The 17,196-nt window shown below is 37.8% G+C and overlaps 1 protein-coding gene across 4 annotated transcripts; it reads right to left on the reverse strand.

The window, feature by feature from the left end:
• Nucleotides 1-5,437: 5,437 nt before the first annotated feature.
• On the reverse strand, nt 5,438-16,737 carry LOC121257784. 4 transcript variants are annotated; one of them, XM_041159016.1, is made up of 8 exons: nt 15,757-16,735; nt 14,870-14,969; nt 13,713-13,769; nt 12,907-13,021; nt 7,662-7,750; nt 6,146-6,207; nt 5,933-6,032; nt 5,438-5,724 (listed from the first exon to the last, which is right to left on the reverse strand). In XM_041159016.1, the coding sequence occupies exons 1-7, from the start codon at nt 16,032-16,034 to the stop codon at nt 5,933-5,935; spliced, it is 801 nt and encodes a 266-aa protein (XP_041014950.1). In that variant the 5' UTR covers nt 16,035-16,735; the 3' UTR covers nt 5,438-5,724. The 4 variants fall into 4 exon arrangements, 2 of the variants coding, with proteins under 2 accessions (XP_041014950.1, XP_041014948.1); XM_041159014.1 differs by having other exon boundaries at nt 5,438-5,765; nt 15,757-16,723; XR_005939281.1 differs by lacking the exon at nt 5,438-5,724 and adding an exon at nt 6,579-6,691 and having other exon boundaries at nt 5,941-6,032; nt 15,757-16,737.
• Between the last annotated feature and the right edge of the window lie 459 nt (nt 16,738-17,196).

Raw genomic sequence — 17,196 nt, forward strand, 5'->3', positions numbered from 1 at the left:
CCTTAGCTTTCTCGCCTAAGCTATGTTTAGCCAGGTGTTGGCTTCCCGATGTTCTTCCTTGGAAGCAGTCAGGTAGGTAATGTAGTCAGTTTTTGCAACCCACAGTTCCTCTACCTCTTTTTCCACTTCACTCAAACGGGCGACCATATTGTCTCGTTCAACCTCCCTATCAACGACGTTAGCCTTGTGCAGCGTAGCTTCTCCCAACACGCTCGCCAACTCAGATTGGAGAGAGGCAATTTGATCCCGAAAGGTGGCTTCAACTCAGGAAAGCTCCCCAACCAGCTTTTCTTTCTCCTATCGGGCAGAGACAACAGCCCCATGGGCCTTACCAATGAACGAGTGCATGAAGTCATTTTCCTCCTCAAGTTCCATATAGTCTTCCACCAGCACATCAACCAACATGTCAACTCCCTGCAAAAGCCCAATCAAGACAAAAAGGTAACAACCTAATAAAAAGTTAAACTAAAAGAAGAGGGAAGCTCACTAGTGAAAGGATGCTATGTAGTTTGAGGACGGTGGAGTGGAAAGTCTCATCACGGCGCGATTTGAAGGCCCTAGAAGAGTCATCAGGCGAGAAGTGGAAGCACCAAGGTGAGCACTTGGATTCTGAAAGGAGACTGCAGCAACATCCTCTGGGGTGAACGACTCTTGAATAGTGTGAGGCGACGGGTTACTAGTCGCTTGAGCTTACATCTCGGCTGTTTGGCCAACTTGGGAAACAACGACTCCCTCCCTAAATCGAGACCCACTGGGAGGGCCAGTTTGAAGATCGCTGGCAGGAAAGGTTGGAGAAGGTTCCTCACCCCCTCAAGGAAGTGTTGAAGGGCGAGGAAGGGATCGACACCCTGCTCCCGCTGGCGAAAGATAAGTTCAGGAAGATAAAGGGCAACTTAAGAGTATCCCCACCCGAAGCCGTCAAAACAGCAGGAGACGACTCATCAGCATCTTCAAGATTAAACGAGTCACCAAACTTGTCTAGTAATGAAGGAAGGTTGCTCGCAGGAGGTGCATTAAGGAAGTCTGAGTTCATAATAGAGACAAGATCATCCCCCTCCAAAGGAGAGGCACCTTCGGGATTGACTACTCGCACAGAAGTCTCAGACTCTTTTCCAAGGGGAGTCTCTGACCTCAAGGCCTCCTCAGCCTCCAGTATGAAGTCCAGTTCAGCATCTACCTAGTCCATGATGTCATCTAACGAACTAGACTAGGATACTGAAGGGTTCCTCAAAGGGACACCCTTGGAAGAGGTGGACACATCCGACGACTTGGCCCCAAGGCGAGCTTTCTTCATTTTACCCCTGCCTCTAGGGGTGGCCCCCTTTTTAGGTTTCCTGCCGACGAGGGGGCACCCAAAATTTTGCAACCAATCACATGGGCCCAGCTAGATACCATCATAAATCTACTAATGTTGGTGGGCGTCAAGAGGGCATCAGACCAAGTGGACCTGATGTCAGCCATCATCCAAGATTGAACCAGAAGGATGCGAGCTTCCTCTCGAGGAGATAACAAAAGCTCAAGGTCACGGTCATCAAGAACGGCAACCAAGACGCTCGACGAAGAATTCTCGATGTGAGGCGTCATTCGCCGGAAATTCCCATCCCCTACCCGAAACAAAGAAAAATTTCTTTGACTAGTCCTTGGCATAGGAATACTTACGCTCTAGCTGCACCAGTTTGATGCGAGACATAAAACTACAAAGGCTCCTATCTAAACACCTAAACCCATGGAGAGAGGAACTCCCGAGCGGTAAGGTCAGGATAATCATCATCAGTGGGCTCCAAGAACCGTCGCCACAGAATGCAACAAGCCATTACAATATGCCAAGCATTAGGCACCAATTGGGTTAGCACAAGGCCTAAGACGTCTAAGACATCACAAACAAGCCGCACAAAGGGGAGACAAAGCCCCATTGAAAACATAGCCAAATAGAGGACAACAGATACTGGCATACCTCTTATGCCAACAACTCCATGTCGCTGGCAGGGTAGTGATAGCCCCACTGAATTAGGGATACTGAAATGGTCCCTTGCAGCATCCAGTTCTCAATGTGAACGGGTGGAAACCCAGCAATGGAACGAGAAGCATCTCCTTCAACGCTAGGGTTAGCCGCAGCGCCTTCACGATGGACAGAAGACTCACGGGGACGTGAAGGACTACCGACACGAGAGGGGCTTGCACCTTTTGTCTTTTCCAATAGCCATGGATGAGCCGAAAACAGAGGAAAATAATGCCAGAAGAAGGTGGAAAGGGCTTGAAGGCACGAAGGGTTTCGGACGCAAGAGAAGGAAGGGAACACGAAGCTTGTGAAAGAAGATAGGAAGTGAAAAAAAAAAAAAAAATTGGCAGGGAACAATAAATACTGGTGACAGTTGACAAAGGGGAATGTGTATCGGCTCTGACAGACGTCCTAGGGGAATAACAAAGCAGAACCCCAAACGTTGTCCCAAGAACAAATCTCACAGCATCACGCGTGGCAAGGACTCGCGAGGTAACCGGGGGGGGGGGGGGGGGGGGGGGGGGGGGGGGGGGGGGGGCTTTGGCCCAATTCAAAAGGCCCAACACCTCATGGTTAAAAAGCCCTATCGCCTGGCGCACGATGAGGATTCACAGGGTAATTGGAGGGGCGTCAATTAATTCTACAGAAAGGGTTCAACGACATCTAATATAAAAGTCCCATCACACCATGTGTAATGAGATTTCGCGAGGTAACTGGAAGGGGTTTAAGACCACCAAAAGGGCTCACGAGGTACCATCCGAGGCCTGGCTCATGAGGGGCCAACAAATCACGCCACTCAAGGCTCAAACCCATCTGGCCCAATAAAGCTCAAGCCAGTTTGTTAAAGACAGAAATGCTCGCCTGCTTATCTTGGGACAATTAGGATATTCACTCATTCAAAATGAGTGGATAGCCCGAAGATTCCGGCATTTAAATTTCAAATAGTGGGCAAAACAGTTAGTCCAAGTGATCGATCATAAGAAGGCAAGTCCTCTATTTAAAGAATTCAGGTAAGCTAATGGAAGCTCTCGAATATTTTACCCCAAGAAGATTCCTATCGTTACTGACTTAGGCATCGGAGGGGCCTCATTCAACCCCCAAGCCATCTTACTCTTTGTTTGTAGGAGATTGAGAGTGCGTAGTGGTGAAATTTATTTAACAAGTTTCATTTCAAACCCGTCAATATTTAAATCCGTCAAACCCACTCGTTAAACTTGGAAATTTCGGCAATAACCCACACATCGTTATACCCTTGTGAATAATACTTGATAGGATAAATATTGTCGACACAACAATAATTCACATTAAGAGGAGAGTGCTCCCGAACTTGAACGAATATTGGTTCCCAATAACTTTTGCATCCCCAAAGTATGGAAGCTAAATGCGGTTGTGCCTATAATTGTTCTCTGTAAATTGTGGATGAAGGGGTTTTATGTAAGTAATTTTCATCTCATCTCATCTCCTTTACAAATATCATTCAAACACAAACACTTTCATACTAATCATTACAACTTTCTCAAACTTTCAAATAAAACACACAAAAATAATTCAACTTTTTTAAAATTCAAAACAAAAATTATATTAAGAAATTATATTCTAACAATATTTTAATTTTATAACAATTTCTCTCTATTTTTAGTAGAGGTATTGATAGTGAGTTTGTTGAGTTAAAATGAGAGTTAAAAATTAAATAAAATATTATTAGAATATTATTTTTTTAATATTATTTTTATTTTGAGATTTGATAAAATTAAATTGTTTATTATATTTTGTTTAAAAGTTTAGAAAAGTTGTAATGATTGGATAAAATGAAATGAGATGAGTTGAGATCAACTCATTATCCATACAAATCTTATTCAACTTTTTCTTTCTCATTTCTCAAAATCCAATAAATACTTAACTCAAACTATCTTACTACTATTTACAAAATTTTCATTTCTTCTTATTTTCCAAACATTTTCTAATTTTCTGTAATGGCTCACGAGGGTGAGAACTTCCGGAAAAAAAGGGAAAGAGAGATTAGAAATAGGAATTTTCTTTTTAACTTCGGGACAACTTTGCAGAGCAGTACTGGTCAGTACATATATAGCTGGCATGGTCCAACGGAATTGTCCCTATGATGGGCTGGGCCAAATAACGAAGTAAATAAAAAGTTGCACTTAAAGCCTAACACTACGGGCTCAAGCCCATTAACAATACTATCCGGTCCAACTAAATATGACTAAAAGTATAAAGGAATAACAAAAGGCCCATGAGCCGTCGAGCCCTGAGGTCAGAACACAACTTCACTTCTACCATGTACTTCTACACTTCAGTTCCAGATCCTTCCTCAACTCTGCCCCTTTCACACCATCGTGCTGTTACAGTACCCTGCCACTACGTCCATTTTTATTATAAAAAGAAATTAAAAGAAAAAAGTAAAAATTAAGGTGTGCTGATGGTGCAAAGTGGTCGGTCTAGTCCGGTCCGGTCTTGCAATGGATCGAATATTTTCAGTCCATCATTTTTCAGGACCGGACTGGACTGGACTGAACACCCTTAGGGACCGGATTGGACCGATAACTATCGGTCTAGACGGTCTATTCGGTTTTGCCTACTTATTTTTTTCTTTTTTTAAATCAATTAATAAAAAAATTATTTAAACTACTAAATTAAATAACTTATTAATGTAGATTATGTAACAAACTTAATAAAAAAATATTTTATATAGTCAATCATAATAAATTAGATAAAAATTAAAATATTAATTTATATAATTACTATATAATTAACTAATTGATATTATATATTAGTTAATTGATAGAATATTAACAAGTGTTAATAATATATTTAAAATTTTATATTGTTAATAGTGATAGATTAGATGAAGATATATATAAAATATTATTAATTATACAATTATTATATAAATAATATATATAAAATATATTTTTATTTTTATTTTTCATTCAGTTCGGTCCGGTTCGGGGTAGAAAAACCTTAGACCGTGAACCAGACCGAATCCTTTCGGTCCTCTAAAACATGGACCAAGACTGACCAATCTCAATCTCAGTCCAGTCCAGATTGAAACGGTTGGTCCGGACTGACCGTCTATCAATCCTAGGTGAGCATACTAAAATTATTTTAGTATGCAAAATAAATGAAAGGTGATTTTTTTTTTTTAATTTAAGTCAGGAATCTCTCCAAGGCAGGATCTTTCGGACCCACCCTATAGAATAAACCTCAGTCCCGTACACCACACCCTCAAAAATTTTTCTATACAGAACTAGTTAAATAGCTGGCTTTTCATCAAGGAGTGTGACACCAAATGATTGTTCACACTCATGAAGTGTTGAATCTTGAAACTTGAAAGGAGTGACACCTCAAGACCAAGGCCACCACCACTTAGGGTTTCAAATGACAGGTGAAAATTAACATTAGAAAATGACGAAAAGTGCCTTCCATCTAAATCGGTACCTGTATTATCACTTTGTCCACATATAATTTATACACAGAGAACGGTACAAGTTTTGCCTGCAGAGGTCAAAATAAACAAGGACGCAGCCGAAGACATGTAGAAGCCCAAAAATTGAAAATAAGGCTAGGCTCCTCATGTGCATGTTTCCCCCAAGATGTAAGCAACTCGGCCTCGGTAAAGAAGAATTTTGTATTCAGGTGAGCTCATATATTTAAATTTTTAAGGCAGTCCATCAGGGTTGATTTTGTCTGCTTGAATTGCTAAATCTCTGTTCAAATTTTGTGCATAATCCATTCAGTCACCACAATTCTGAACCATAATTGAATATAAAAATATTTGTCAAACTCCTAATATAAGAGTTAAAAAAAAAAAAAAAAAAAAAGACATCATAGTGAAGAAAGAGCAAAGCTCCACCCTCCCTCTCAGCCACAACAAAAAAAGGTATGCAAATTGAGGTTACTCAAGCAAGAACTTACCTAGGTTGTATTATACAAGATAATACTATTTGCAAGATCCTCGTTTATGCATACAGGCAGTGGTGGCATTTCGCTCATTATGCCGGGTATCTCTCTCATGCTACAAAAATTGAAACAGGATTCATGCAACACAAATCCTAAAACCAAACATAAACCAGAACAGGAATGTATAGTATTTTGATTAAAATTAATATATTATAAATATTCACATACTCGTTTAAGATAGCAGAAATGTTCTTTCTCGCCTGACTGAAGATATTGATGTTATCCTGCCACTGTTTACAGAAGTAGGAAACCACAGTTATTCTTATGAAGGTAAGACAACTAGTGTCATGTTGCTGAAGATAAGGGTGAGAAGATCTACACACTCAGTAAGAGGGCACCACAGGTTCTATGTTTAGAGCTTATAACCCAGTATGATTTTCACTTGTCAGGGGAAAAATGTAAAACAACAAACAAATAGAATAGATTTTGATTTCCTCTTTTGTTTTATTTGTTCATGCCAAAGAGAGAAATTTATTTCAGTTCTCAGATAAAAGATTGAGGAGCTTAAAAAGATCAAATAAATAGGAATTGCGAAACAACTAATTCATATCACATCCTAATATGCACCAAACATATAAAAGATGGGAGAAAGGAAAACTACCTCAAAGCCTAATGCTACCATGCAAAACTTTACCAATATCTATTTGCAATTACCACATCTTATGTTGTATTCCACGAATTCATCTTCATACTTGCACTTGCAATAGCAAACACCTGTTTTGGATGTAAATGGATTGACCAGCTTTATGTCCTTTATTTTAAACTATTTAACATCTTCAAACTAAAATTCAATACATATAAAAGAAAAAAATGGGCTAATTACTCGAAGTGCCTGAATTTGCCAATCAATTATACCGCTACTAAATAAAAGACATTGGTTTATCAATTGGTGATGTATGATAATCATAAAGCCACTGATTTATTTCGTTAATTAGATATAGATAATAATATGCATAATCAAATGCTAGGGTTAATTTGGCATATGCATAGCTGGGAAATTTCCTAGTATTGTTATTCTACCACTTGCTTCTGAAAGAATTTTATCAAGCAAAAGTATCATTGTCTATAGAAGTATTGCTAGAAAACATGGTCACTGGACCACTGAATTACACGCATCAAGAGATAAATGCTTCAGCTTTTGTGCACATTGTCTATGTTGTTCCATCACAAACATCTAAAATGTGCTAATAGTAATTTTGTAGCCCACGAGAATTTTTTTCCTTTTCCCGGGATGACTTCTAAAAATAAAAAATAAAAATAAAAAACTTAAAACCGACAAATCATTAACATATTTTTTTAGCAGTTTTGCTCTAATGATTAAGGAGTAGTTTAGAATTTATGCAATTACCCTTGGGTGAATTCTATGGAATGGCAGGTCCACACAAGTAGCGTAATTATCCATGCTGTCGTTTATTCTTCGCACTGATAGTATTACACATGTAATGTGCTCAAAGCATATTATATTGATTTTACAAAGGGAGATATCTAGCATCCATGAATGAACAAGGGTTTTTTTGAAAAAAAATAATACTAATCATAGCTTGTTTTTATAATAATAATAAAAGTAAAGTGCACTTGTTTCACATATGATATCGTTGCACATGGTGGAGCTAATATTTGTTGTTTGCAAATTTATCGTAAAAGAATCACGATGGAACTTAAGAGTATAAGTATTCTATTTCACCTTATATATTGAAAGATTATCTGTAATTTGGTCAAAAGCTTGAGCATTCTGTTCCAAGAGATGCTTCATTGGACCACCTGTTCCAGAGACTACCAGAGAAAAGAAATTATCAGTAAAAACTGGATAAGTTTCAACCTACGAAACAAACATGTAAATAAATAAACAGGAACATTTATACACCTTTGCGACTTTAACAGATAAATCTGAGTCAACATATATCAGTTGGGGGGTGGAAGAGAGACACAAAACAGAAGCATAATTGGTGATTTCACGGCAAATTGACAGACTGTAATACAGTTAAGATTATCAAAACATTAAGTTATGGCTAAAATTTTTGTATTCAACCCAACAGTCCCCCTCCCCAATCAAATGCCATATCATAAAATATGGATCAAAGTTTCAACATTTTACCACCGAAGCATCAAAAGTTATTGGAAACACCCCACCCCTAGAGTTGAAAACATTGTTTGAGCACTAACTTACAGAGCATTTGTCACACTCAAGCCCAGGACAGCCCAAGACTTGGGGTGAATTTTGAGCTCAGGCCCACAGGTCTATGAATTTCTGCGCACTTTGTGTCAATAATCATTTGTTTGTGTGTGTTGATTTATCTCACCGTTTAGGTTAAATTAGGACCTTGATTATCTTGCAATTAGAATGAATTTAAAGGGATTCATAGGCAAATTACAAAACCCCAATCTGTCACAATCTGCTATTGGGCCGACAACCCTAGATAACTTTCTATTGTTTGGCAGCCAACACACATAAAGGTTTTTTTATTTTTTATTTTTTTTTTATTTGATGGTTAATAAGAGAAATTTTATTCCAAGTTAATAGGCATAGCCCAAGTACACAGGATGTATACAAATGAGAACACCTACTTACAAGCTAAAGCAGAATACAACTAAAGCAAAACATTACAATCATTCCCGTTCCTTACAAAATTCTTCACCCAAAAGCTTAAAGTACTAAGGAAAAACTCCCTAAGTTCCCCCATAGAACATTCACAATTATCAAAGCACCTCCCATTCCTTTCTAACCATAAACACCAAAGCAAGCACAGGGTGATTATCTTCATCACATCAGTGTTGTTACTTCTCCCCTCACTACCTGGCCAGCATGCAAAGAAATCCACCACATGCATAGGCATCACCCAGAAAATGCCAACCTTTGCAAAAATCTCATTCCACAACAATGTTGCCACCTCACAATGAAGGAAAAGATGATCAATAGATTCACCATCCTTCTTACACAAAACACCATTCAGCCACCTGAAAACCTCTCTTCCTCAAGTTGTCAATGGTTAGTATTTTCCCAAGAGACACCAGCCAGCAGAAGAAAGCAACGTTACTAGGCACCTTGGCTCTCCAAATACATTTCCATGGATAATCTTTGATCCCATGACTGGTTAATGACTTGTAAAAAAAACTCACAGAAAATCTGGAATTAACTGTATGCACCTACAGCAAACTGTCCTCCCTGTTTTGATCAAGCTTCATCTCATATAATCTTCCTAATAATTCTGAAACTTCACATACTTCCCAATCCTGCACATCCCTAATAAATTCCACAATCCATCAAATCATATTGTTAGAAAAGTGATAGGAATCAGCCCCTTTTATCTCTAGCAATCCTGAAGAGATGAGGGAAAACAACCTTAAGAGGTGAATCCCCACACCAAGTGTCATGCCAAAAATAGATCTTTGCCCCATCCCCCACCTTGAATTTCGTATTCTTGGCAAAGTCCCATCCCAGCCGAATAGATATGATGCCCCCAGCCCCCACTTGAGATTGGACGGTAACTAAAGCGTTGAGACATGTAACTCAAGGCTACATACCCCTCGTACATGACAGATAAGATGCAATGCACTTATAAATCTAGCATTATGCAGTAATTCGCAGCGGAAAAATCATGGTACCGAAGTGTAAGCATCACAAAAGTTTGAACTTCATTAAGGTACTCCCAAAATAGATATTGCTTTCAAAAGTCTCCCAAAACACAGGACCATTTTAAGACATATCTTTTGCCACAAAACATTCTTAGGTTCTCAATCTCCCCACTACTACAGCTCCATCTTGAGTTAACATAAAAAGATTCCATGTGACTTCTAGGGCTCGGGTACCAGATGTTCTAAGTCCCTTGCAATCTCCTTTGCCTCAACAGTGGTCTCACTAGCTTGCTTAAGGAAACTTGATACTTGGTCCAAACTCTCTAGTCCACTAACGAAGAAGAATGCCAAGTATGTTTGGAGCGAGGAGTGTGAAACTTTGGACCCGAAGGGGAAGAAGGGACCGAAGCATTTTCTTGCCTTGAGCAAGTGAGCATGAAACTTTGGAGAGGAGGAGAGCCACGACCATCACATGTAGAAAAGATAGGGTTTTATCCTTAAGAGGTTTTGGTTTTTGGAGTTTTATTGCCATATAAGATGATTTCGCAAAACCTTACCCACAACACTCACACTCACCTTTGAGATTAGGGTTTTTCTCCTAATCTTGTCTAATGATTCTCAACATGCTTTTTCAGATTGTTGCTATTGTATTCGTTGGATTTTTGTAAGTAGACCTTCAACCTACTCTTGATAACACTAGTATATATATTGTGAACTCGTGTTGGATTATTCTTGTTTGAATCTAGTTTCTCCTGTGTTGTATGTACTCGGTTTTCGTTGGGAAGATATGATGCCATGTTGTGGGGATTATTGGTTGAATCTTATCTTCTAATATGCTATGTTTTGGTTTCGGTTTCTACATGTAAAGGTGTTTGCTAATAAGATCAACTGAATGTGTAGAAGAATGAGAGCATGTGTTGTGATGATGAAAAGTTATGTTTTGAGGACTTATATGAATCTACCAAGGCTAGAATTAGGGTTTTCAAACCTGTTTTATGCTTCGTTGATCATGAATCAGCTATGTTTATGCGTATTCATCATGTGATTGCATGTTCTGGTGATTTCAAGCCTTATCAAGAGATGCATATTGCTACTTAGTGTTATATGTCTCGATTTTCGCATGTTTCATGAGTATGAGAGAGTATAGCATCATAAGTCCATGTCTCATGCATTTGGGTAAGTGTTTTCGAAAGAAGAGTCAAGGAATGTTTTGTCACGACTCCAAATGCTAGGACGGGAAAATGCCCTAGTGGAACTCTCTGTCCATACTAGAGTGCTTAAAGTCGAGTGGAGACTCCTGGGCCGACGAAGTACAGTCGACAGGCCTCGAATGGTTCCTTATGGAAAGGATGTCGAAGCAAGATTGCACCTAAAACTAGTGGGTTTCATACGCTGAAGGCGAAATAAGCGAACTGTCGTAATGAATATGTTTAAGAATATGACGTAATCACCTTGATCAAAGAGGATCATTGGATGATGCGATAACTAGCGGGGAACACAGTGCTTACAGGAGCCATGAGGTGTCCAACCATGTGTTACAAGAAATGATTAAGGCGTTTGAGCTCTATGATATGATATGATACAATATGTTATGATATACCATGATATGTTATGAAATGATAAGATCATATCATGATACGTTATGATAAGAAATGGCATGATATGTTATGACAAGAGCAAGAACCCAAGCTCAAACGATATGAACATGTGTTAAGAGATTAAAAGATGTTTTAAGGTCTATGTTGCATATGTCAAGCTTATGTCAAAGTACATGTCCATGCATTCATTTGTGGTTTGCTCTTATATGCTTGTGATATTTGTTGTCTGTTGCTTGTTTACTTACTGAGATTTCTTGCTTGGTGAGGGTTGGCATGTTCCCTAGGTAGCCAAATCCTCTCTGTCTCATCCACTCACTTCCTTCTAGAACCTCTTTGCATGTTGGACAAGTGTCACACTTTGCTAATTTCCTAGGTTTCAAATGATGAGCTTCTAGAAAAACAAAAAGATCTTTTCATGCCATGTGGCTCCTCCTCTATCCTTAGTGATCAACATTAGGCTTCCAAACCCTAATCCTAATTAGGTTAGCCGAAATCCACATGAGCCTTTGTTGGCTTTTTCCTCTTCTTTCTCTTGTGGGCTCTTATGCTTAAAATTCTAAAATCCAAATAAATAGAACATATCTCACGGCATTCCTCTAACACCTAGCACGATCCATTAAATAAAATAATATCCAAATAATAATATGAACGGAGACTTGGCAAAGTCTGGGATGTCACAATAGACTTCCACAAACCCACCCCAAACATCCCTCTTACTTCATTCGTACACCAACTCCCCCACATCCTCCCATGTTTAACATCCACAATATTTCTCCAAAATGCATTACTCTCATTATGATACCTCCAAAGCCATTTCCCAAAGAGAGATTGATTGAAAAGTCTTAAATTTCGCACTCCCAACACTGCATAGGAAACTAGAAGACAAACCTTATTCCAAGTCACCAAATAAAACTTTCTTTCCTCCCCATTACCATCCCACAGGAAATTCCTATAAATCCTCTCAATTCTTTTAGCAACCCCAACTGGTAAAGGAAAGAGTGAGAGGAAATAAGTGGAGAGATTAGTCAATGTGCTCTTAATCGGGGTAACTCTTCCACCTTTAGACAAATATTTTTTTTTCCAGCCAGATAACCTCCTCCTAATCTTCTCAATCACCCCATCCCAAATATAAACTGATTTGTGAGGAGCACCCAAAGGTAGTCCAAGGTATCTCATAGGTAACGAAGCTACCTTACAACCCAAAATATTGGCCAAATCCAAAATATTTCTGACCACACCCACTGGAACAATTTCAGACTTGGAAAGATTAATTCTTAATCCAGAAACTACTTATCAAAAAGAACATTGTTAATCCAGAAACAGCTTCGAAACATAACAGCTTCAAATATTTCTCCAAAATGCATTACTCTCATTAATGTTTATAGAATCTTCTTACAACATGCTCATGTGATGTTTACGTTAGCAGCATTCCTCACTCCATGAGGATGAGGGTCTTACAGCCTTCCACTAGTTTCAGAAAAAAACTACTCACCGAAGTATCAGATAATATTTATTTGATAGGTCACCCGAGTATCATGTTACAAGCAACCACTTAGATTGTGTATTATTAAACTGCTGAATTAGCAGTTTAATAATTTTATACATACTAATAATAAGTAAACTCTAGTTAGGTACTTCTCATGTATACTCCCTTTGTGCTTGGGCTTTGCCTACTTTTATGAATAAAACTTCTTGATTACCAATAAAAAAATATAGTAATAATAGCAATATTTCACAGATCATATTAAAAAAACTAACCTTCATAAGCCATACTCTCATTCTGATCCATATGGTGCATCATGATGGAATTTGGAACCATGTTTGGTGGCACAGCAGGTATATTGGTTTTTGAGGACAACTCTACCAGCTTATCCTGAAGAAGCAAGATCATTAGCATACCAGCTTCAATCAACATTCTAAAGAAATTAATTCATTCAATAAATTAAAAAAGGTCACCTCTATAGTCTTACAGCTCAGCAAATTGAACAAAAGAATAAGTTCAAAATATGGGAATCTATGTCACTAATCCAGTGATGATCTATAAATCTTACATTAGCAACCTACGAATATATATTGCATGCAATCATAAGTGATATCTTCCTGTGAAACCTGATGCTGAAGTTTCACAGGATGAAATTATACGTCGATAGAGTCAATGGTGCCGACAAAAGATAATAGATGAGGGAAAGAAAAAATGCAAGCATATAAATCAGAAAGAAAAAACGAGCACCTCTTAATTTATTTTTTTATTTTTTTATAAGTAATCCTCTTAATCTAATAGAAGCCACAAGTATTGGCAATACAGATCGGCACTGGGATATGGACAAGTGAAGAACATCAGGGGAAATAAATATTGATGTTAGGCTAAATGAGTTCAATATCGGAAGTGGCGAATTTTTTCATCTTAAGAATTATTTTTAATTTTTAATTTTTTCTGAGGATCTTGAGTGAAAACATCCTACAGTTACATAACATAAGAGAGAATTTCGAATCACTAGTATATATATACACACACACACACATATATATATATATATATCACAAGCGTAATGTCAGTAGCATACCTTACGATTGTTCACCTTTCTTCCCATGCTATGTTCATCAGGTTTTCTTCGCTTGCTCTGCAAAAGGTGTTATGTGTACTTTTAAGACAGATCAATGGACTAAAGTTATCATATGCTTAATTAGAACAAATGCAGAACACTCATATATATTCTACAACAACAAAAATAATCAATAAATGCAAAATATTAATCAATGGGTCTATGCTGGAATTTGCACAAGAGTCAACACACACTTTCTGTCAGAAATGTACACATGCCCATACATGATTATGCCTTTTGACTTTATAATATACCCCATCTGGCTTTTTTAAAAGAAGATAGATCTAGACATTATATACATCACAGCTCAGGTAAAAAAAAATTACACCACATAAACTTCAAAGCTTAATTGATGTAAAATTTTGGTAAAACTCTCTACATAGAATTGAAAGGTTACATCAATATTTACATGGGACTAAACAAATCTTATAGAACTAGAACCATATGATCTTCAACAACTAAATCAAACTAAATACCTAGGAGAACCAACCAATAAAATCTGAAAACATTAAGTCAACTCAGCATTTAAGCTTTCTTTTCTAAGATTTGTGTGTAAAACTAACACTTATCTATAAAAAATTACAGAAATACTCAACTTTCAAAATTAAAAAAAAATTAAATTAGAATAGAAATCCCCTGACACCCAAACCATGCCCAATTATAACCCAAATAATGCATCGTAACAGTGAATTCTCTAGTCTCCCAATTGCCAGAAAAATCTCCCTAACATGCTTGATTAGAGATAAGTCAATTTTCAGATTCTCACTCCTCCATCTCACCACATTGCATTCTAATTGAGAATATTAGAATTCCTCACCACCCCCTCCCACAATCTGCAGCTTTGCCAACTCAATAGCCATAGAATTAGCAATAGGAAGCAAGAAAGAATATATGCAGGCTAGACGGCATAGTCTTTATTTATAGACTTCCCCTCCTACTGATTTAGATAGCATCATTTATGTATTCATTCAACTAAACCTCTTCAGCAGACCAAAGGAAACCACTAAATCACATAATTATCAATATAAGCTAGCCAAATTAACAATCAATAATCTGGATAAAGTTCCAAAGTTGAAAAAAATATAGACGAAGCTGAAAATACATTACGAACAGCTTACCGTCAGCCATCTACACCTCAAAGCAACATCACGAACAGTTTTATCACGCAATGTTGCAGCAATCTTGATATACTTCATGATACATGGTTCATCAGCAAATCTAAAGAGTCACAAACAATATCAACAAAATAAATTTTTTATAGGTAATACCAACACATTAATTATTGAACAAAAAAATCAAATAAAAAATTAACTCTAAAATAACAAAGTAAAAGAACTTTTAAAAAAAAAGGAAGAAATCTAATACTTGAAGAGCTTGATGTTACAAGCATTCATAAAGTCGTATGGAAACAAGGGTTATTGAAGCAACGAGAAAAGAACATTCCAAACAGAAATTAGGAGAAGCCAGAAAACACCCATAACCTTGGAAAAGAAATTTTAAGAGAAAATTGAAGCGACGAAAATTTAATATGCTAAATTGCAAGAAGTTTATGGCACTAAATAAGATAATAGAGCCAGCAAATTGGTGCCACAAGAGCAGAGTGTATGAAATTTAATGAACAGGGAAATTATAACGTTTGAAGCTTTGCCAAATGTTAAATACATATGTGTGACTTAACAAAAAAAAAAAACATGATGTGTGTACGTGCGTTTGAATTTCATTAGATGTCTTTGTCGTTTCAAGATTTATACCAATCATGTCAAAGACTATAACTTCAAGTCTTCAATAAGTCCATGAGATCATCCCCCTCACAACATTCAGGGGAGCAACTGTCGAAATAGTTAACAGACAACAATTCAGAAACAAATAGAAGACAAGATAGCACAAGTCAACTACCATGTAATAAACTAGAGACAAGTAATAATATGAATTACTTTAAACTTTTATCACGTACAAGACAAAACAAATTTTTTAAGAAAAAATAAATTCCTGAAGGAGGACCTACATGTCTAGGCCTTCATCCAATTTGCGCTGTTCCTCGACAGACCACTCCACGGCCAACCCGGGATCGTGCTTGAGCCCGGGTACCGAGTCAAGTACAAGAGAAGAACATGATGAGTTCCCAGCCTCACTTAACACGGGATTGTTGTTAATGATTCCGGAATAATTCCCTGAAAAGACCAAGTCTCCAGTGTTGTGCATCCCAAAGTAATTCCCCACCGGAAACATCTCGGACGTGCTTTTGATTGCGCCGGAATGAAACGACATCGCCTGCCGATTCATAGCAGAACCTAAAGTTTCCCCGCGATGAATCCCGCCGTTAGTCGCTGCCGTTTCGCTACGAATTCCCCAAACTCTACCACATCATAGGCCTCCAAATTTTACAACTCATAACCCTGGCCAATAAAACTGAAATTCGACACCCAGATTCCAGAACCGCGGCAAAATCACTTATTTCTGGGCTCAAGGCTAGTAGTACCTTGGCCCGTGAAAAACCCAAGAGTCGTCCATAATTTCACACAAATTAGAAGGAAATATCAGACCAAACAGTAAACATAATTGATAAGAGAACCTCCAAAATCATGATGATCTTCGTCTCAGGAAGCTCTAAAACCCAAATGGCAGATAAACGAGGTAGAAAAAGGGGCTTGAATCGATTGATGACTGAGGAAACCTACACTACAGCTTCCTTTACGGGTGAAACTTTCCGACGGAGCTCTAATTGGCTCTTCTGCCTTTTTCTCTCACCACTACTACTTATACAAATTAGTAAATTACAAACTCCCTAGTCCTCGCTCTCTCTGTGTTAAAAGAGAGAGATAGAAGCTTATATTATGGCTACGCCAATGGGAGGCTCAGAGAGAGGCAAACCAAGATGGGTTTGATCAATGAGGAAAGGTTCTTATTTCGATTTTTTTTTTAAATTATAATACCCAATTTCCAAATAAAATAACTAATGGCTGCAGATCTTGGAATTCAGCAAAACAGTGCGAATCCCAATAGGGCATTCGATGCTCATTATTGTGGACTCTCCACCTTCCCTTTTTACTGTTCTCCTTTTTCTTTTCCATTTTGCTTTTGTTTTCTCATCGTTTACTTTTTGTCCTCAATATATTCTATTAAATATTTACACAGCACCGCCAACTCATAGTTTTTTTCCCTTTTTTGTGTTATTTTATCTTCTTATACATCATCGGTGCGTGGTGTTTGAGAATTGAGGGAAAGATGAGTAGAGGACTAATCTTATACAAAGAACAAAAAAGCAAGACTGAAGCTTTGCATGTGGCGATGATGTGGGGTTCGAGCGAGAGATAGGAGAGATGTTGATGTTCTAATATCGGTAAATTTTTGTAGAAGCTATGCATGTGGCGCTTAATGCCAAAACCAAATTGTAAACTGATCATCCTTATATTAACTGAAACAAACGCCGAATATGAAAGCTATC

This window comes from Juglans microcarpa x Juglans regia, chromosome 3S (assembly GCF_004785595.1).
Source record: "Juglans microcarpa x Juglans regia isolate MS1-56 chromosome 3S, Jm3101_v1.0, whole genome shotgun sequence".
In the NCBI taxonomy this organism is placed as follows: domain Eukaryota; kingdom Viridiplantae; phylum Streptophyta; class Magnoliopsida; order Fagales; family Juglandaceae; genus Juglans; species Juglans microcarpa x Juglans regia.